Source organism: Manacus candei, unplaced genomic scaffold, assembly GCF_025592945.1.
Source record: "Manacus candei isolate 608988 ecotype Guabito, Panama unplaced genomic scaffold, ASM2559294v1 h1tg000061l, whole genome shotgun sequence".
Taxonomy (NCBI): domain Eukaryota; kingdom Metazoa; phylum Chordata; class Aves; order Passeriformes; family Pipridae; genus Manacus; species Manacus candei.
In genome coordinates, this window is record NW_026138109.1 from 6,320,729 (window position 1) to 6,343,406 (window position 22,678).

A 22,678-nucleotide genomic window follows, 5' to 3' on the forward strand; every position below is an offset into this window, starting at 1 on the left:
TAGGTCTTTCTGCAGCACCCAGATGCAAATTTATCCTGGGCTGTAGCTACAAGAGGGGTTGGTACTATAGGGAGCAGCCATAGCCATGGGGAGCTGGAGATGCTCCAGACTAGGAGGTTCTGGAGGATGGGTACCTACCATTGATGGGCCTTATTCCCATGCTGCTCAGGGGGCCAGAGCTGCTGCTCTCACTGCCACTTCTCCAGTGGGAATCTGCATGGCCTCCTACTCTGCTCATGGACATGCCACTCACTGAGAGGGGCGGGAGGGATCCACTGTGGAGTCGGTATTCAGAGAGTGGTGGGCTTGGCTCCAGTGGTGCCTCCTTCTTGGGAATCATCTTGGGGTTTTCCTTTTGCCTCAGGGCATCAGCTTTGGTGGTTTTGGAGGGCTGCATGGCACTGACAGCAGGGGATGACCTCGTGGGCAGCAGGTTGGCAGAGATGGGGCAGGACCTGCTCCTGGGTGGCTGGCTGTCTTCAGCTCTCTCTGCAGGGGGCGAGGAGGAGGAGTCCACGCTTTGGAAGAAAGGCACGTTGCATCGCACAGGGGAGTAACTGCCCAGTGGGGACGGACGGGTTGTTTCGGGGGCAGACTTCTTAATGCCCCCATCGTTGCGGGAGGCAGCTCCGTCTGCCGAGCGCTGGGTCACGAGCGTGCCATGGGCCTGGCTCCCCGCCACCGCTGCCTGCTCTGCCGAGCTGGCCAAGGCTGAGGACTGGGAACAGGAGATCTGCTGGCTGGAAGGCCGGTTGCTGGACAAGCTGTAGAGCTGGGAGAGGCTGGAAGCAAAATGGCTGTGCAGGGCACGTGCCTTGGGTGGCTTGCTGAAATGGTGCTGAAAAACAAAGGGCTGGATGGGCAGAGTCGTGGGGCGCTGGTCCTTGCTGTAGCGCACCACAGGCTTGCTGTCTGTGCCACCACCTTCGGGGAGAGAAAGGGGAACAAGGTGTGAGCATGGGCAGAGGGACGATCATCCTCAGCCCAGCAGATTGCAGGTTAAAAGGGAATGTGCCCTCTGTTCTGGAAGGAAGAGCACAAGCTAGAGGCCAGTTAAACATGCAGTGGTTCCAGCCTGACCTGGTTACACACATCAAGAGCTGGCAATGTAAAGATGTGTGGCCTCAAATGCAGAGTCTCCAGCTGCTGACAGCTGTCTGGAAGACTGCACCAGCAACCTGTCTGTCCTGGTAGGGTCACCAGCTTCACATCCCTTCCCAATCCCTTGCTTCCTGGACAGTTCAAAGCCATGGGGTCAAGTTCCTGCCCTTAAGCAGCCTCTGCCCAAGCAGTACCACAAAGATATGGCCCAGTGCACTGTGGTACAATCAGATTTCTTGTACCAAAGGACACTGAGAACTCGCACAGCCAAGCACAAGCATTACATGCAATAGCACTGCAGCTCTGGTCCCACATCCCAATATATTGGTGCTGTTGCAAAGGCTGATTGCTTGCCCTTCTCCCTCCCTCTTCCTTCTCCTGTAACTATTCACCCTTTGGAACTTCCTTCATCCCCCTGCCTCTACCAGATCTAAGTAGGATGTTCCAGTATCCTGCTTCCAACTCGGGAAAGTGCTGGTCTGCTCCAGCAAATGATGTACTGGGATGTCCTGAGGGAGTGTGCTGGGCTTATCTCCTGTGTGTCAATTCCTCCAGCTCCTGGTGGGGCCTCAACATCCTGAGGGACACAGCTGAAGTGTGACACACTATGCAGTCAGTGCACAATACACACAACACTGGATGCACACATGGGGCTGATCAAGATCCCTGGTTGGCCTTGGTGTTACCTGCTGCCTGTGGGGTGTTCCAGACCTTCCTCCCTATAGCTAACTCATATCCCTAGCTTTTAGCAGGGCTTGCTTTCCCTCTAGTCCCTCTCAGAACCTCTAGGCTTTCAATGATGCTCTCAGCTGGACCAAGGCAGACATGCCTCTATCTCCAGCTGCAAACAGAAGTTTCTTGCACAGCAGTGATGCCTCCCACATTGGGAGGCAGGCAGAAGCTGCTGGGATATATTTTCCTGAGAGGTCCTGTCTGCCTCCTCCTCCCTGAGCAGTCCTTACTACTTCCAAGCATTCCCTCTGAAAGTAAGAGGGCTGCTCCCAAGCAGTCTTCTCCCAGAAGAGACCTGCCTTCTCTGCCATCCCTCACCAAACACACATTCAATAAACAGGACAATACCTAAAAACTTCTTGCTTCAAAGGCCAAAACCTCTCCCACCCCTGCCATGGCAAACAAACAACATGTTCTTATCTCCTGACAGAAATCTTCAGGACCTCTTAATGGAGGCAGTCTGTTTTTTGACATGTTAGGGGCTATTTACTGTAATGGTCTGGTCAGAGGCATTTTAGATGGGCTTTTCCTGGACAGCAGATACAAGACCTGTCTAGGCAGAGAGAGAGTTCTCCTGCCATGCTGGAGAAACAGCCATACCTCCAACAGGAGTGTCACACAGCTTCCTCACAAGGACAAGTGAAACCAATATCAATGTGGAAAGCTGTAAAACTCGCCCATTACAGGCTTTCCTACAGAGGTAACTGTGACAATTACTCTCCATGGGAACAAATGCTACAATCCAAAGCGCTGTGGAGGACATGACCAGGATTTTCCAGCAGAGGCACACAGATTAGTCTCTGCAGGACTCACCCTGTAAGTCCCGGCAGAGACTGTGTGATGTCCCTGAACCTGCATGGAGAAGAGACTGCTGGCTATACAGTCTCCACCTCTCCACCTCTGCCCCAAGTAGCTCCAAAGAAGAAAGGCTTTTTAAAAAGTCCCTTCATCTGCTGTGACCATGACTTTGTTGAGCATCTTCACATCTCTGTCTTGGGAGTTAAGGGCAGGTGATTCTTATGGGCAAGCACAGTAAATACCTGGAAGGGAGACAACCCTTCAAGCTGCACAGACTCCAAGTGCTAATGTCATATCCTCCCTTACATGATATGAAAGGTTTGAACAAAACCTCAAGAGGCTTTAGTAATATAAGGACAAGACATCTGCACTGATATGAGTCTGAAATAAGCACAGCAAGGCTTTGCCCCAGGGTCAAAGATCAGGAACCAGGCAGATCAGGAGCCAAACTGCACAAGAACTGGTCTCCTACTGCCATGCAGGTTCCCCTGCAGCTCCCCTCATATCCCAAAGAGTTGCCTTTCTTTTTATTTCTCCATTCTGCCTAGTTTGGCTTCTTACCGTCTGCTCGGGCTCTAACATCTTTTTGTCCGTGGCCACCGGCAGAGCCACCCGAGAAGCTGGCATCTGCCTCCATCAGCAGGGAGAGAGAGGCTTGCTCACCTGCCCCATGCCCACTGGGGACCTTCTCACTGGAGATCGAGTCCTTGGTGGAACACAAAGCCTGGCTGTCCCCAAAAGCATGGTTCAAACAGAAGCCCTCACAGCTGTGGTTCAGGCCATGGACAAAGGGCATGGGTGGAAGACTCTGGCTCCGCCGAGCTCTTTCTTCAAGGAAGGTTGGGCAATCCCGCTGAGTCTCAGGTATAGGAGAGAACTCCAAGGAGGAATCACCGCTAGACCGGAGCGGTGGGGAGGTGCCATTCTTTTTCCGTCCTTTAGCCAGCTCAGCGAAAGATGTCACTCTCTTTGGGGGAGAACTCTGGATGGGTATTGCTGGACTTTCACTCAGCTTGACTGGACAGCTCACCATGCGCTCCAAGGAGCCCAGCCTGCTGCTGGGACTCCTGTCCAGGTTCTGATCGTAGCTCCTGGAGCGCTGTCGGCTTGTGTTGAGGTTCGGTGGTGACACATTGACATAGACCTGACCCTCAATCGTGTTCTGGGTGGATTCTCCCTTTGCCTCCTCTTCACTGCACTCCACATTGCCTTCCTCTTGTCTCAGGTCAGGCCTTCTAAACAGATAGTATTCTGTGGGTTGGGCTGGGCTACCCTTGGTCTGGTCTTCCGAGCAGCTAGTTATGGAAGATCCTGCGGGGCTGGGGGACGACTGGGAAGACAAGTCACATGTGACTAACTTGTAGTAATTCTGAGTAGCCACAACGAGCCGTGCTTGGCTCTGGAAGCAGGCAGTGAGGTCAGAGCTCTCTGAAGTGCAAGGCTCACAGTGGAGGTGGTAGGAGTTGCAGTTAGCATCAAGGACAGGTGAGGAGGAGTGTTGGCACCCACACACCTTCCCTGAACTCTCTGGGTGATGCGACTCGCAAGACATCTTGGATTCTGTGGGCGATGAATGCAAATCCAGGTAAAAAGCTCCTGTGTCTGAGTGGCTGCAGAAGGAAGAGTCACAGGACAGGTTGGCTGAATTCAGGTTTGATTGAGATTGGCCATTCATTTTGTTGTAGAGAGCGCTGAAGTTCACCAGCACGCCATCGGAGCTGTTGCAGGAAGAGTCGCTGATGTAGCCCATCTGTTGGTCAATCACTTCAGACTGACTTGATGAACTGTAGCACCGACAGTGCTGGATCTCTGAGCTGGAACAGCTGCATGTCCGGCTGTGCAGGGCATCCTGATTCCTCAGGGGTTCACCTGTGTTCTGGTTCCACTCCTGGTCACCACCATCGAAGGAGAAGCTGGAAGAGCTGCCACGGTGGCAGCTGCATTCATCCAGCTCCATGCGTTCTGAGGCCTGATGGCACCTGTTTGCATTGTTCCTCTTCTGGATGTCGTCACTGCTGATTTTGTCCTCTTGCCCATCCACCACACCGGACCGGCTGGCCATGTTCCAGGATTTCACAATGTGGTTGGAGTCATGGAGGTGGAAGGGGGGCAGGGCCAGCTCCTGCAGACTGAAGGGAGGTTTGCCATCGACAAGTGAGTTGTGAAGGTGGAAAGATTTTTGACCCAAGTCATCCCCAAAAATGCTGAGGTCTTCACCCTCACTCAGCAGGAAAGGGTTGTGTCGCTTACTGACACCAGGGACAATGAGATCCCTTGCTTTTCCTTCTTTGTTGTCTGAGGCCTCTGCTGAGGTTTCAGAGGTCTGGAGAAAGCTGCTGTATACCAAGGAGTCAGTCTGTGAAAGGTCTCTGTCTGGAAGGGCAGAGGTCCGTGTAATGCTGAGCTCTGGCTGGCAGAAGGGGTTGGTCCTTTTGCTCACGGAGCAGCACTGTCTATCAGGGACCTGGCAATGCACCAGAGGAATGTGATGGACAATCAGCGTCTCACCAGTCAGTTTGGGTGGACTATCCATGGTGAGGAATGCTCTTCAGGGCATCAGTGAAGCTGGTACCACCCATGAACAGGTAAGGCTGCACATGAGAGGCAAGGAGGACACTTCTCATGAGGGAATTCAGATACCTAGAGAGAGAGACAAAATCACAGAGGAAGTCACCTCTCAGGAAAGGCAGTGACTATTTAAAGCATCCTCGGTTTGACTGAAGATTTCATGTGTTGACAAGGATCAAACAGACAGGTCCTTGTAAGCACAAGTACCTGAGCATAAGGTCCTTCCTCAGGAAAACAAACCATCACAATGTAAGACAAAAACGTCACCCTCCCTGGAGGCTCCTGAGACGACACTTGTGATTCCACCTGACCCCTCTCAAAGTTATCTAAAGTGAGTAACTGATTTCAGTCAAGTGGCCAAAGGGCTAAACGGGCTTTGGGCCAAACAAAGACCTCACTGCAGATGGCACTGTGTGCTCACAGGAAAACAGCACAGGTCCTGAAGAGAAGCACTGCACTCTGGTGAGAGCAGTCTACCTTCTTTCACAGGATTAAACATCTTTTTCTCTTTTTAGGTACCTTGAACTTTCCTTCAAGAACCAAATACAGAACTGCTCTGAAAGGTCTTGCAACATCAGACACACAGGTCCAGGCAGAGACAGGAAAGCAGGATCAGACTGGAACAGGAAAGCAGCAACAGCCATTCCTCTCCGAAATCCAGAAGGCCCCATGAGGTCCTGACTCTTTAAATGGTGCCTGAGGAGCATGCCAAAGTATGCAACTACTTATGTACACAAAGGCCTCTTCAGTGAAAACGAGCAGATGACTTCAGTGGGGCCACGGGAGGCCACTGGTGATGGTTAAGTAGGTCCCATACAGCACACTGGCTTCTGCTCACCCTTTGCTGATGGTTAAGCCTCAGCTCAAACTGGTTCCTCCAAACTGGTGCTCTGAGATGACTGTTTCACAGCTCTCTGCTACATTATCTGTGGTATTTATCTGCTTATCTTATTACCTGCTGCACTTAACAATAGTACAACAGTCCCAGGAGCCATACAGGCAGGGCACTAAGAGCCCCACTCCCTCTGTGTTCATTAAATATCAAGTTCTCTTAAAGCCAGAGGAATAACAGAATGGTTTGGGCTGAAAGGACCCTAAAGATCATCTCATTACATGGCCAGGGACACCTTTCCCTAGACCAGGTTGCTCAAAGCCCCATCCAACCTGGCCTTGAACACTTCTGGGGATGGGGCATCAACAAATTCTCTGGGTAACTTGTTCCAGTGCCTCACAGTAAAGAATTTCTTCCTGATACCTAACCTGAACTCACCATCTTTCAGTTTAAAGCCTTTTCCCCTTGTCCTATCACTACCTGCTCATGTCAAAAGTCCCTCTTCATCCTTCTTGTACATGTTCACCAGCATCTGACATGTAAGTGCAGAGGACATATTAATTTCTCTTTCCCCACCTAACCTGGAGGTCCAGCCTGCAAGTGCTTCCAGAACAGACTTACCTTCCCTTCGACACTACAGAGAATCCAACACAGGCAAGTGCATGGGAGGACTAAGGCAGCAAAGAGAGGGAAAAACCAGAAAAGACATCAGTGATCCAGGATGATCCTGAGAGATTAAAAAATGACCTATTGCTCTCACAGGTCCACCATTTGTTCTGAAAACCTTGGCCCCAAACATCCTTGGGTTAGCAATACACATCCCCTAACTCACCCAGGCATCCTCAGTGCTCACTGCACCCTGAAAACTGCATCCTGTAAACTGCATCCTGTGGTTCTGCTCTGGACTCCAGGACCACAGGTCTGCTGGCACCACTGACCTTCAGACTCCAGAAAGTGGCATTCATGTGGCCTTTGCCTACCTTATCCCAGCTTTTGTGACTATGGAGTGATAATGGATTTGGAGCAGAGCTGCAAAGGCACATGGCAGCCCACGAGGGAAACTGAGATATGTGGGATAAGAGAAGTTAGAACAAGAGCATAAGCAGTAAGACAGCTACACAGAAACATCAGGAACTTCAGTTCTTTCAGCTTCGAGATGTAAGAATAGCAATTATAAGATGATAAAAAAATGATCAAAAGAAGTACTTTCCTCCCACACATAGTAGTGCTTCTCACAGACACAGGATGATGCTGTCAGGAAATAAAAACACAAAGATGGAAACGGAGCTAGTGTTTACAGTAAACACCCAATAATCCAAAATTTAATGCTAACACCAGTGTCAGAGAACAGATAGGCCTTCTGGTAGATAGTACCAGAGACTTATAGGGTGGGGACACTCACCTACACGTCTGCTGTTGCTGGGATGTTTCACCCAGGATTAGGCTCTGAAGAACAGAGATCTCCTAGACCACTTCGACTACATCCAACTGGACTATTTACTGTGCGACTCCAAACTCTCCCTCAAATTCCTATCAACCTTTACACCCCTTTTAGTGACTCCTCCGTCTTACAAGCCTTTGGCTCCTTTCCCACAGCCACTGCCACAGAGCCCGAAAGGAATGAGTCCGTACTCTGCCCGCTTCCTGGGGGAAGATCCTTTACATCTAGGATTCCCAAGATCCCACTGTTCAAGAGGTACTGTGGGTAGCAGTAGCTCCTGACCCTGAGCCTAGCGCACACACATGCACACGTGCTGAAAGTGGTGTTTAGTGGCTGGGGCGGAGTTCATCCCCCATTTTGGACCCTGTGCTCCACTGATGGCGCAACAGGAGCTCTGAGTTTATCTGAGTTTATTTTTATTTAACTCAGCAGAAGTTTACCCTGTCTTCCCACCCCTGCCTCCCCCCACCTCCCAAGCATTTTGGGAAAAAAGCTGGCCCCCCAGCGCTTATCTGCTCACATGGGCCACCCCTGCCCTTGTTACTGCCCTTGTAGCTGATTGTAATGCTCAGATCACATCCCTCCATAAGGCTTTGCCGTATTTCCAGTGCTGCCACAATGCATCCATCTGAAAGGTGTTGTTTTGAGGATGGCAGCACACTTCACTGCTGAAGCACCGTGTCTCCACTGCCTCTGGAAAATGGCTGCTTGGAGCCGGCTCCCAGCACCAGCACCCATCTGCTGACAAGCCCCGCCGAGCAGCACACAATTCATGTCAGTGCAGAAGCTGCTGTGGGAGGACGAGGCTTGCACAGAGACACTCTGACATTTGACGGCAAAATGTCAGAGCTGACACGCAGCCATTTCCCAGCTGTCTCTCCTGTGCTCTGGCTGCAACACACGGCTCTGCCCAGCATTTTGGTTTCGGCGGCAGCACAGGCTCCCCGGGAGGAATGTGATTCCCGGGCTGTCACAGACGCTGCAGCAGACGGATGCCCATCCTGCCTGCACCCACAGCCTGCCCCCAGCAAGGCTCTGAGGTCCAGCATCACAGGTGGCATGCAGACAGCTCCTGCCAGGAGACATACTGATCGCTTCTCTAGGGATAGGCATGATGTCTTGTGCCCTAGATACTCCTTCTCTCTCCCTTGCAACACCTCTCCTCCCTTCCTCCTGACTTAGGGATGCAGGAAGGCTGGTGACAGCACTGCCAGTGCAAAGATTACTCAGTTCCCAACACCAGAGCATCCTCTCTAGCCCAACCACCGCTTGACTCTCCCTCTCTTATTCTGGAAGACAGTAGAAGGATCCTTCCTCTTCGTATTCAGGGTCTGCTAGGCTGGGATTGACACTGGGGAATAAAATGCAGCAAGCAGACATTTCAGATTCTGCTGGCTTTGTTCAGCTCTTTGTTCAGCTCTTTGTAAAGCCCTCACTCCTCTTTGCAATGGGAAATTTCCAGATGTTGACAGTCTATACCTGAACGCTTTTTGCCAGATCAGTTCATTCTTCTTATCAGCAAGCCCACAGTGTGCTGAATCTTACTCAATGCTACATGTATAACAGCAAACACAGCATCCAGCATCGATCCCTGCCTGGAAAAGCATGTCATGGCAGTGCAAGGCAGGGAGGCATGCAGGGAGCACCACAACCCTAGATCCATCAGTACAACAGCCATTTTATTCTCCAACAGCAAAATTCTTGCCTTCTCCATACCGACACCATCTGCTGCAACACGGGAGACATGGGTTGTTTACTCTGTGAGCTCTTTCTTGAGGTGCTTAGGGGTTACCCAGAGAAGGTGAGGACCACACATTTCATTACCTGTGGGTGCTTCATTCCAGTCAAGATAATACAGAGCAGAAAGGATGGCTTTTGGTGAGACACCTATGTTTGGTGTGGAATTGCTCAGGAATGATTTGTAGCCCCACGTATATAAATATGCAAAACAAAAACTCCTTAGCTACAGCAAAGCTCTAGGTAAAGAGCAGGTGAGTGCTGAGCAACAAAGGATGGTTCAGCACTGATCTGAGAGCCGCCTACCAAGTCATGTCTGTGCTTTAGAGAGGAGGCAGCATGCTGCAGGGAACAGGAGGAGCATGCAGAATCCTTCAGGCTCTGCACTTCATGCCTTCTAAGTCCTTGCTGAGCACTATAGAGAGGCTCTCAAATCCCTCTTCTGCCACACTCCAAAGACTGAGGACCTTGTGCTAATTTAAAGATGGTTGGTGCAGCTTCATGGCTTCTGGAGTACAGACTCCTGCCTCTGCAACACTACTGAGAAGATGCAGAAGCCACCAGAAGTGGTTCCATTAGAGGGGGTTGGTGTAAGCACCAGCCTTGCCTCCAGGGGCTGATGAGTTAGGTGTGGTGGCACACATCTTCAGGAACCCTGCTACCTCTTACGGCTCCAACCACGATTTTGGAGTTCTACTGGTGAATACTTAACATCCCTCTCTGCTCAGTGCTGTCTGCTGTTGGGTGACAGGGTTGAACACACAGGGACACAGCTTTCCCCATAAAACGTAATAGTGGAGGAGGCATGCAGAGATACAACAAATAAATGTGATTTAAATGTAAAAAGACTGCACATAGAGCACAGAGGACAAAGAGGCAGGAGGAAGATCATCAGACCTGTCAGCTGGAGGCAATGCTGGCTTTTTGGAGAATGGCTTTTCTGAACAGATTACTGTTTCTGTGAAACCAGTCACTTCATCTATGAAATTGAATGTCCAAAGGAAATCTTTAACTGTGAGGGTTCTTGCTGTCTCTTTCTGTATGGCTGCGGTTTCGCTGCCATCAGCATCTTCCTCAGACAGAGGAAGGGTAAAAAGACAGAGTAAAAGACAGAAAAACAGGTTTAAAAGCTGTGCATACAGTTTCATATAAGAAGCAGAAAAAATCCCATTGTATTGGAGCTGCTTGTTCTGAGAGCTGTTCCATGTGAATCCCTGACTCCTACAGCACATTTGCATCAACATGCCTGAAGAAAGCACACAGCCCTACAAAACAAGCACCTGCAGAAATGCTGCAAAAAGCAACGGTGTGATTTTGCAGACAAGGGCACAATACAGACATCTCCTGTTTGCTCCACAGGGAGAGATATATTCAGCTGTCTAACTCCAGGCAAAAGGGCCAGGAGATTAATCCAGACTGAAAGCCACTCTTCAGACAGCATGGGGGGATCTCAGGGCTCACTGTAGCCAGCACCAGTACTGCAGTTTGTCCCTGCACCAGCTCTGCCACTCCAAAAACTGCCAGAAAGTACTGAATGGTCTTAAAGAAAATCTTATCAGGAAAATTTCAGGAAACTGGAGGCCATTCAGATAGCACCATCAGAGAAGAGGATGGGGTGAGTGGCAAAGGATGAGTGGCCTGGGGATGGATCTGAACCATGAGGGTGAGCAAGCAGAGGGTGGAGCTGAGGAAGCCTGTAAATTCTTGTACAGTGGTACTAGTTACTGGTATTTGTTTGGACATCTGTTTATTTCTTGCCAGCTAATACATCATCTGTCAAATTCACACCTTCATTAAACTCCTTATTAAATCATCCAGTGTGTTTAATGAAAGAAAAGGTGTAAAAGGAAATACTAGTTCTTTGACTCATCCTAAACCTCCAGCTCTCCTTCCCAGCCCCGGGAAACAGGGTGAGGGTGGTCTGCACGGTCCCAGAGTGAACATTGCAGAACTTTATGTTTAGAGGGAGCTGCAGCAACACAGAAACACTAAATACTAAATTTCTGCCTCAGTTCAGGCTGGTTCCTTTCATGGTGCTGAGCAGTGATTCCTAAAAGGACCACTTCCCTCTTCTTTCCACAGAGCGGTGCTGCCTTGGCCAGGGCTTTTTCCAGTGGTTTCCAGGACAGTCTGACTAAGCCCATGATTAATGTATCATTACATCTCAGAACCATATAGGATTATGATGTGTTCCAAATGGAAACTGCAGCACGTGACAGTCAGTCACAGCCCCTGAGCTCCTGACAGCAAGAAGCTGCACAGGTCAGGGATGAGGGACTCAGCAGCAGAGATGAAAATAAGCAGTAGGTGCAGTTTGTGTATTCCTGACAATGACACAACCAGCATAAGGCAGGTACTGCCTCCCAGTCAGAGGAAAAGATGCCCCAGCTGCTCTGTGCATTTAGAGTTATACAAGACACCAGAAATAGCTCAAGCAGCAGATCTATACCAGCTATCACAGGAGCCAGGACAGTGACCGAACCAGTTTCTCCCATTTCTGTGCTCCCTTGCTCCGTGACTCATCATCTGGCATGTGGCACTCGTTAAGAGCCATTTACAGGGCATGACTCACAGCATCCACTGAGGTGATCTTGGATGGAACCTGCTCCTCCTCCTCCTCCCCACCAGCCACTCTGTCCCAGCCCCCACCACATATGCTCCTAATTACTTTATGCAAATCCGCAGAGAAGAAAAAGACTCTGATGTTTCTAGCTGTTCATATCACACAGAAATTGCTGCTGAATTAAACTGCAGACACAGTAAATCCTTTCTTATCACAGACACTCTAGTAGCAGCAGCAGCAGGAGGAGGGGCCACACTTGTATAGCACCTTTCTGCCTGAGCACTCTGAAAGCTTACTGAAGATCTTACAAGACCAGAAATCACACAATTCCATTTTGAAAAATGGATCTGCCTGGGTGCTGGGGCCTAGCTGTTGCAGGGTCACCAGAGCACTCAAGAACCCGCACAGAAAGAAAAAATTCCTCTAAGCATATGAAATTGCTGGGCACAATCAGTATTTGAGGATACCAAGATTAACTCTTACCTAGTTGCACATCTTTGGCCAGGGCTTAGTGATCCTGGCCTAGTGGGTGGCTTCCCTGTTCCAGGGCAAGGGGGTTGGAACTACATGATCTTTGAGATCCCTTTCAACCCAAGCCATTGTATGATTCTGTGAATTGTGGCAAAGCAGGACTGTCAGCTGGCTGACACATGAACGTGCTCCTTTTACAGACCTGCCCAGCTAAGGACCCCAGGAACCAGCAGCTGCAGCTGAACAGTGACAAAACCACAGCCAGCAGCTGTAGTTGAACCTGAGTCAAAGCCAGCAGAAGTGTGACTTCAGCAGAAGTGAAGCCACCAACTTCTATACCTGGGATCCATGACCTCAAAACACTCCACAACAGCCACAGGATGCAGGGAATGGAGTGTTTGGCTGAAGGAGTCAGACATCAAACTCAGCTCAGCTTCAGGAATCAAAGCTGGCTCTCTGACCAGTGCCTGCAGGCGGACAGGATGGCAAAACTGCCCCACGAGTCTGTCACATATTTCACATGCCAAGGTGAAAAGAGCAGCTGTTCTTGCTCAGGTGTGCGCTGCAAGGGTGAAGGCTCCTGAGATGACATCAAGAGATGGAGAGGGTACAGATGCTTCATATACATGGAAATGTTCTCAACAGCACTGGAGACTTCAGGACTTGCTAGAGATCTGTAGCATCCCTATAATTACTATACTCTGGAAGGACCTTTTAAAGAGAGGTCACAAATCACTTCCACTGGATTTTCTTCCCTAACATTTACTGGAATCTGGCTTCGGGAAACTTAAGTGTTGCCCAGACCATGGCAAAGGAGATGATCTGCTTATCCAAAGCTTATGGAAGGATAATTGCAGAAGCAAGTTTAATCTGCACAAAAGAAAGCACAAGGACAGCTCTACCTCAAGTAGTCCTAGATCCCTTACCACATCCATGAGTTGGGGAAAACAGATGACCTAAGTCCAAAAATGGACGAAGATGGTTTGCCTTCACAGTGAATAAGATGTTGCTGCACTACTGGCCAGCACATCCATACAGGCTCCAGTCACTCCACAGCTGCATTTCTTCCCTATTGCTTCTTCTCCATGGGGACTAAAACTGGCATTTCATTTCTGTCCAGACCACGTGTTGCAGGAACCAGAGCTGCAGAACAATCCTGAACCCTCCCTGCAAGGCAAAAGCATCAGTGACCACTTGAGAAAGCCTGACAAATAAGGAACTCAGTCTTAAGATAATTCAGTTAAAGAGTCTGCAAAATGATGTTTATTGTCTGTTCAGCCCAGAGCTCCACATATGTAGGAATCACTCGCTATCAAGTGAAAACCAAATATTTCTGGGATGGCATATTACAAAGGTACATCCTTATGCAGCAACATAGGAGAAGCACAACAGGCAGCAGAGGTGGCTATGGGAGAGTGAAGTAAAACCACAGCCAGGCCAAGTTCTTGAAATAAAAGTATCACCCCTCAGGCCACTATAAATAAAGCAGCTAGAGATGCCAAAAAACTCCAGCAGGATTATTTTCAGACTGGAACACAGCAGTGGTTTGCTACAACAACTAGGTAACCACGCCCCAGTGAACAGGAGAAGCAATGAAGGTATGGCATTACCTAGGAGTGATGGACATCAGAACTGCCAGGCAGCCAGACTGCCTGCATCTGCAGAGCTGTATTAAATGATGCAATCCTACACAGAATTTAATACACACTGCGTGCAAACAAAGCAGGAGCTCTGAAATCAGGCACAAACAGAACATATCCCAGCAGCAGCCTGGTTTTACTAGATGTTCCTCTTCACAGTGCACATCTAAATGTTTTTTTAATCAGCAGCTGTGTCCAACAGCTGACTCCTGCTAAGACTGCGGGAGACTTTAACCCTTCCTAACCTGAGGTTGTTCTATCAAGACCAGAAGCAATAGCTGGACACACAGGAAGACATCTGTGTCTCCATTGCAGAAAGCAATTCAACGATCTGAAGGCTCAAAACTCCCGGATTTGTGAATGATAGCATTGTACAAAGCAAAAAGGCTGAGTATCAGCCCAATAAAGGCAGCATCTGACGAGTTTAATGCATGAAATTTATCCCACCTTCTGAAGGACATCAGGACCACACATAGTTATATATTAATACATAAATATATATAATAATAACACTGATACCCAACTGCTTTTAGACCACAGGCTGCACGTTGCAATCCCTTGAAGGTAGCTGAAGGAAGAGATCCTGTAGCACACAGATTTGAAAATGGAAATTGCCTGATTACTGTTAAGACTGTGCATTTTTTGACCCTTTTTTGGCCATGTCCTTGAACAAACAGGTTCTCTGCAATCTTGTCTGGATATCACTTTAGCAGAGTTCAGTGTGGGTAAAATGAAAAAAGGAAGAATGATTCGCAGGAAGATGAGACAAGAAGCGCCTGATGTGGGAAAAGAATCCTTGGACCATAGTCAGACTGCCCAATAACAAGCACTCTCCTTCATATGGGAATTGTTTACATTGCAAAGAAGGACACTACACAACCATCTCTCAGAATATAATTTTTTTTAATTCCTGCAAATTTTAGGGCTTGTAACTTCCTGAACCAGTGCACTCCACACCAAATTACATGCCACAATAGTAGTTATCTGTCAGTCTTTTTGAACATACGGGTATTAAACTTCATTGCTTGCCCTTGGGGTAGGATCATATTTCCTACTCCAATCTTTGCCAACCCTTGGTCCCAAGATTTTCATTCTGCTCAAGTACAAGAGTATTCTCAGATCCTCGGTCCAACCTCTCTCCAAGTGTCCTCCTGATGTGTGGGTGTGCTTGTATGTTTGCATGGCTGGCGGCAAGGCAGAACTCAAGAGGATCTGGATGAAACCACAGCCTCAGTTTATGTAACAGAATATTTTCCAGGCAACAGAACTAACAAAAGGCAAGCCAGAACCTTAATAAAATACTTATGAATCAGACCAGACACTCCTAATGATTACACATACTTCTCTTCTGAGAGGGAAATGTATCCCTTGTAGGGGCTGGCAACCCAGACCAAACTCAGTTTGTAAAGTTCTATTCAGGACAGTTTATTTTAGGATATCACTCCACAAGACAGCTCATGTGCTAATTAGACTTGGAATGACTGGGTTCAACAGAGCATTAAGGGTCTAACTAAATCTGATAACCCTGGATTAACCAAGGACTTCTGCTGAGGATGTTGGGCTGCAGAGTATGCACAGACCTATTCACTGTGAAAAAAAGGAGGGCAAATAGGGATGATCCTTGACTCTGTACTGGAAGAGCAGTCACAGTTCCAAGAGACCAACCAAGTCTGCTGGAGGGATGACCAGGCTGGATGGGGCTTTGAGCAACCTGGTCTAGTGGAAGGTATCCATGTCCGTGTCCATGGCAGGGGGACTGGAATTTAAAGGTCCTTTCCAGCCCAAACGATCCTACGATTCTATAAGCAGTCTGCTTTTAATCACTTCAAGGGTGTTTGAGAGGACTGAGGAGACACCTTCACACTGCAGGCTCCCAGATCTTCACAGCTAGGACACACTCACATTTGGACATCATCTTTCTTGAAGCTATTCTATCCTTTCAGTACCAGAAGTATCAGAAAAAACAAGTAGCTGAAACAAGTGGTGAAGAACCATTTGACTTTCCTAAGGCCTAGCACTGAGATGGGCCTCAACAAAACCACAAGGTTTTAAAACTCTGCAACTTCTGAACATGTACTATAAATACACTGGGAAGTCTTATTCACAAAAATGCCAAGCCATTTGGGAATACTGCTGGGCTTTGAAGTTTGAAAGCAAGATTCATGGACTAATTAATCACAGTATGTGAAAATTATTCATATTACCAGTTTCAAATAATCCTCCTTAATTTCCTGGAGTAATTCCATGTTACAATCAGGGCACCTCATAAATCGTTATTGTTTTTCCTCTACATCATTCATTATTTCGTACCACAAACCCTACAGTTTCCCATTTGTCTCAAGTAACTCCCATTTCTTCAGTCTCCTCTCTTAGGAGAGTTTTCCAGGTCCTTGTGCAGTTTCCCGGGAAGTTCTTCAATTCTCTCCAACTGCTCATTCATGCTTCTGAGCTGGGGTGACTAATTGCACACAGTTTCCCAAGTGGCAATGGGATGGGCCCTGCTTTCTATATCAACATTAGAAGCCTCTGTGCCATAATCTTCCATTCCATTTGTTATGTACCTTAATGTTCATACGCACATGCTCACCAGGTGAAGTCCCTTATGATCAGGGTGACGACCTGTTACTTTTAGCATTTTAAAGACATCAGTTTAATGAGCTGGAATCAATTTAATCAGTTTGATGATCTGGAACCTGACAAAGTATACTTTTGTGACTATCTTCTCTAATGTACACTTATGTAACTTAGTCTCAAGCTAAAAAAAGTCAAGATTTACAACAAGACTAGCCTAGAAGAAACCAGGGGATTTTCTTACCTATCCACTCTCTGAGGAAAAGAGTTTCTAGACCCTGTCTATGTAGTGTGGTTTCGGGGGGTTTGCTCTCTTAAGTTGCACAAATTCTTGGTGTAGGTTTGTGAGAGAGGTTTTCCATGTCCCCATGCAACTTCTCTTTGAGGTCTCCCAAGAGACAAGAGGGTCCTCAAAGTCTTACTAATGTCTGGGTTGAAGGATATATTACCATGGTGAATTTTCCTCATTAAATCAGTGAGGTCTGGTGGCTTGCACCCTTGAAAGAAGATTCCCCTTTCATTCTGACGGGCAGGCCAAGAGGTTATTGTGGTTCTTCTTTTCAACCTCAACTTGTGTCAAGGGGAAAGCAGACAACAAGGCACTGGACCAAAGTGCTTTGGCTGTTGAACGTGCTCTGGTACAGATGGGAATCACTCCCCAGTACCTCTACGACAAACACAAACTCATTGTTTCAGTTTGGGGTATTTCTCTACCCTGAGGTACCAAATCTTGTCAGCAGCACAAAGCCTGGGAGAGGTCAGGGTTACAGACATGGAAGTATTCTAGGGGGTCTTTGAAGCTTCTGCAAAGTCACCAAGAGAAGCACAGATAACAGAAACCTCAGTGGACCAGCATTGACTCTCAAGTGTCTCAACAAGCTATAAAACCTGAACTGAATGGTGTGTGCCTGGAGCACCGTCACCTTTGTGCATTAATCACCCTCATGCCATGGCTTGTCAGTGCCAGGACATCCCTGTTTTCTTGCAGTTTCTTCTCTCTTCCTCTTTTATTGTGCCACGGACTGGCTAGCCTTACTGCCGGGGATGTCTGTGGTCCCCCTGAGCCCCACACTGCCTCACCTTTCCTCTGACCCAGTCCTCCCTCAAAAACAGCCACTCTGAGAAGCACATGGGAATAAACAGGCTGTCAGGCTTACTGTAATAAGCAGTCACCACCTTCAGAGTGCTTTATAAATACAGTAATTATAAATAGCAAGTGCCTGCGGAAATGAAAATGAGGCATATGACAAGGAGTTGAAGGCAGGAGGAGACATCTGGGTAGGAATGATGCTCTCCTCAATGCCATTTCAAGCACTATGACCTGCAGCTGGAGGACAAGTCTCAGCAGCAGGTTAAGTCAGATGCCATGGGCTGTGGGCAAGTGAGAACAGTGTTGCTAGTAGAAAATGGGGAAGTGCAGATGCATGTGGAAATGCTCTTACTGATTTTCTCAAGGGTCAAGCTACAATCACTCTCCTGGTAAGACACATTTAGGCAAGAAACCCCTTAGAAGACACTACAACAACTAACATACTAGCAAGTGGTGAAGGAGAGGTCAACCAGAGTAAGCCAAACCCCAGGGCAGACATGTCACTCCAGGTACCAACCATCAGAATGAAATAGGCAAAGCCAAGGAAGAGACATTGTGTGAGCCAATGGGATCTTGGGATCAGAGATATGAATTATTTATTTCTCCCACTGGATCTTCTCATATGTGGGCTTATCATTCTGCCACTTGAGTTACTGGACTGGGTGGGACTACAGGAAAAATCCTGTCTCAGCAGACACTGTAATGAACCTCATCGCTAAAACCAGGAAACTGCACCAGCTCAATGATCAGACAGGTCATCCTCCCTGCTTAGAAGGACATCTGTGAGTACAGCTATGCTATCTGAGCTGACACAGAAGACACATGACGATGGAGCCTGAGGCACACATCCCTGCTTTTCACCATGGGAACCCCAGGGATGGACCAAAAGAAGGCAGCCTGCTAACCAATTCAGGTGAGCTGGACCTATAGGCAAAAGGAGACTAACCATGCAGCTGGTCCTGCATCGATGCAGGCAGAGCAGAACAGAGGAGATCTGCCCACTGAAAGCATTTAGGTCATGCTCTTCCAGAAGCAATGGCAGCTGGTGTGAGTTTATAAAGAATAAGGTGCAGTTCTGGAGTTAAACTGATGAGATTAGTACAACTGCATAGGGAGCAAGGACTCTAGTCTGAAGTTAACAGTGGGTCTGAGGCAAGTTATCAGGTGAAAACCTGTGTATTTGCCAAGGTCTTCCATACAGGCTCTAATTTAATATTTATTTTTTTTCCCTGTAACTCACAGAGCAGAAAAACCCCTCCTGCCAGAAAGAACTGCTGGATCTCAACACTGAGATATCTGCACCACTGTCCCCAAAAGCACAACAACAGGGCAGTGACATGTTGTGCGGGAGCAAAGAGAGGTAGTTTGGTGGTTGAGCCAACGGTCAGCAGCATTGCTGGTATCACTCAAATATTTATTATTTATCACTCACAGGTACTGCCAGCCCCACACCTTCAGCACTGCACAAAGACCAGCACATGGTCTCTCTCCCAAGAGTCCAATCTCAGAGGCTGAGCCTGAGCCAGGAGCTCACCTACATTATGGCCACTCGCCCACATTACACTCTGCCTTCTGCCTCCTTCCCATTTACAGCAGTTAACGACCACAGTGGGTTTTGTTTGGGTTTTTTTCCCTCTTATTTGCTGATATAGCCACCAGCAGACTTGCCCAGTAAAAAATATTTGAATGTGTCTGATGGATAGAAAAAACCCATTGTCTACACGACCCTGAAGCTGCAACACAACTGTGGTAGGGGAGGAAGACCTTGTGGACAAGCCTGTTTTTATGCTCATCTTAACAGGTATGTCCCTGCTTTGACCCACTTCTTTCAGAAAATGAATAATAAAATCATTTTCATCAAGAGAGAAAACTGGAGCAGAATCAGGAACCAGAGGTATTTTGACAGTCTATTCCTTTCTCTTTGGAGAGTAACCAACTTTCAGATGAGTGTGAGGGCGTGCAGGGAACCTGTTCAGCAGATAACACAGCAAATCCCTGCTAAAGCTGGTTACCAACACAGCTGTCATTGATCATTGCTGTGGATTTCACCCCCTGCCAGCCAAGCTCCCTCAGCTTCCTCAAGCCTTATCTTGGCAGCCTTTTGCACAGCTCTGGAATGGGGTGGGCTTCTGTCTCTTTTGGACTTATGGACTGAATAGCCAGAACCACTTTATCCACATCAGAAGTCTCCCTACAAAGCAGCTCAGGTTGAAGACAAGTGAAGTTTCGCACTACCAGTCTGATTTCAATGGTTTCCACAAGAATGGGGACAAAGTCTTGCTATTGAGTACTGTCCTGTGACTCCATAGCTGACAGGGAGGTACCTCCACCTCTGACCCGCCACCTCTCACCACCCACACAGGTCTCCACATCTTTTACTTTGGATTTGCTTTTCTTGTGTTCAATCATCAGAACTGTGCCTACTGAGATGAGTTTTTCACGCAGCATCCAAGATAGAGAAGTGGCTTTGGATTGAGTATCTCAAGCTGACCCAGTTTATATTAAACAGAATGGTAAAAAGCAAACAGATCTCTAACGAAACCTTTTTAATTTTTAAAGAGTCGATCTCGGGCGTGTCAGGGAAAACAATTATAATGCCAACGAGAACAAAGAGCTTGCAGAAGTACTGCAGAAAAGACTTTGAATGCACCTCATAAGTAAAAAAAAAAATAATCTGGATTCACCAAGAAAGGTGAAGAGATTAGAATAGAAAGTCTCCTGACCAACCTCAATGAGTAATCACAGCCAGAAAGATATTAGAGGTAAGTAAAACAGCGTCTCTGGTGCTGTTTTGACATGAAGAAGAATATTGAAGCTGCAGCAATGACAGGTTAGATAATACAGGTTAAAGAAGGTGCAGAAAATGGAAATGAGCTTTTGAGTGGAAACAGTTCAAGAAGATGAATGCGCTCAAGTCAGAAGGACAAGATATTCTTGATCCCAGAACAATGAAAGAATAGTTGCATGATCACAGCTGGCAACAGGGCTTTTGATAAAAATACCCATTAGAAAAGAGAGGAAGGAGGTGAAAGCACGTGGCTGAAAAATATTAAAGATGAAGTCTGTAGCTGTGCTGCAAGGGCAAGGAAAGTGACCCGTGTCAGATTTATCAACCTGCCCCTAGTATTATACTAGGAAAACACTGGAAAATAAAAATAAGATTAGGAAATAAATTAAAAACAGGGCAGAGCAAAACAAGAGGTTGCAAAAGGCAGACTACTGTGTGGCTATCACACCAGAGCGAGATCTTGACTCAAAAGTAACATGAGACTGGAAGAAAATGAAGATATCTAGGACAGAGAATTTGTTCTTTGTTTACTCGCACAGCCTCAGACATCTGAGAGGTGTTAATGGAGCCATGGGCAGGCCATTCCTGAGTTCATGGCATGTTCTCCTGGGCCACCTGCACTTTCTGCAATGCAGGTCCAGGTCCTTTGTATCCAGCTGCACCTTATCTCCATCACCTGCATTGATGCAGTGAGGAAGACACACAGCAGCAACTGTATGTCCTTCCTGTGAATCATTTCAGTCAGCTCCAGTCACAGAAGCTCTTGGACACCTTTTAAGCATCTCAAGGCAGAGATTATCTGTGTACTCTCACTGCTTAACATATGTTCCTGTAAGAGTGGTATCTACTGGAGAGGCACAGCCTGTATGTCCTGGGGAGCACTCCCACCCCACACAGTGAAGGAGGCTGCATCAACTTCTTTTTTTACTTTAGGCAAGCATTGTACACACAAACTACATGTAATTTTTCTTCCACATGCTGATACAAGTATGTGTATCCTGCATACATACCTTCTGTTGCACATCCTGTCCTCCAGACCATGGTGTACCACACACAGAGTTGTGATGTTGTTACCCACCACCAATCCCCCATAGGAGCCTGCTCTGCAGCAGCACCACAAACCCAGTGTGGTACACACCTACAGGAGATATCCCACTCTCTGCTTCCATGAGCCTGAAAGGGACAGAGACCTGAAGACAGAGAGATTTCCCAGGTTCAAGAGCGAGATAAGGATGAGAAGGTGCTTCCAGGATACTGTTGCCAACTGCACTCCGCTCTGCAATTTTGCTAGAAGCCCTCTCCTTCCCACCTGGCTCCCTGCACTGAAACTCTGGATTTATCTTCATCACTGGGTATAAAGGCCATGGAGCCCTGCCACTCCATAGGGATGGAGAGGAAGAAACCAACTGAGAACCTGCAGCAGCAAAATGGTTCCTCCGGAGAACTACTGCAGAAGAGGCTGTGCTGAGGATAACCCCCACCTCCACAAACCCCTCGGGGCTGCACACAGCACTGACTGTCTCGGGGAACACACTGAGAGGCTGGAGAATGACAACAGAAACAACACATTTACATTCTCTTGACAATGACAACCCTGGATTCCCCCTCTGTGCGTTGTACCCCTGGTCCCTGACCCAAAAACCCCTGTTCTCCAGCTCTGCAATGCCCCTGTCATCTGCCTCTTCTTTTCACGGTTCCTCTATAGCCCTGCCAAATATCTACCATTTTATCTACATTTTCCCTACCATGGTGTTGCCCCTGAGAGGCCTAAAAATGCTTTATCTGAATTATTCTTGGGTAACTGGCAAATGGAAGAAAGGTTTTCTGAACAGGTAAGACCTGCCAAGCAGGTGGTATTAAAGGCTGTAGGTGTTTGGAGGTAAAAAAGCAGATTTCTGCTTCCCTTGTACTCCATGCACCTTTATGACACCCATCAATCCACACCTTGTATGATACATTCCTTCACAGCCACTGCTAACGTGACTCCCATTTACTCCACATTCCCCCCAAACACCTGCAATTGCAACCCCACATGCTCAGCATCTTCCATAACCCAGAAAGACTGAATCTTGCTCTTTGAATATCCCCTTTTGTTATGACATTCCCGTTTGCACATTCCTCTACGGCCACGTCACTTTAGCACACACACTGAAATCTCGTTCTTTTATGCCTTCGCTTTATTGTTCTCACTGTCATCCTGAACACTGCCCCTCCAGCATCTATATCCATATCCCACATACATCCTTCTCTTTGTTCAAGCCATTCTCCCATATGCAGAGGCAATTTGATGGAAGGATTTGTGCAGAGGGTGGGGGAGGGAAGAAGAAGAAGGCGGGGAGGGAAAAG

General features: G+C 47.8%; 1 protein-coding gene across 8 annotated transcripts in view; it reads right to left on the reverse strand.

Moving 5' to 3' along the window:
• The window catches only part of RUSC2 (RUN and SH3 domain containing 2), a 60,295-nt gene that overhangs the window by 11,931 nt on the left and 25,686 nt on the right, over positions 1-22,678 (reverse strand). For 5 of the 8 annotated variants that reach the window (XM_051804596.1, XM_051804594.1, XM_051804600.1 and 2 more), the window contains 2 exons: positions 3,193-5,271; positions 139-924 (listed from right to left, as the gene is read on the reverse strand). In XM_051804596.1, coding sequence (XP_051660556.1) covers positions 139-924; positions 3,193-5,164 — 2,758 coding nt within the window. In that variant the 5' untranslated portion in view covers positions 5,165-5,271. Of the gene's footprint in view, positions 1-138; positions 925-3,192; positions 5,272-13,169; positions 13,411-21,470; positions 21,490-22,678 lie in introns of those variants that run through there. The other 3 variants (XM_051804597.1, XM_051804598.1, XM_051804599.1) reach the window with 3 other exon arrangements.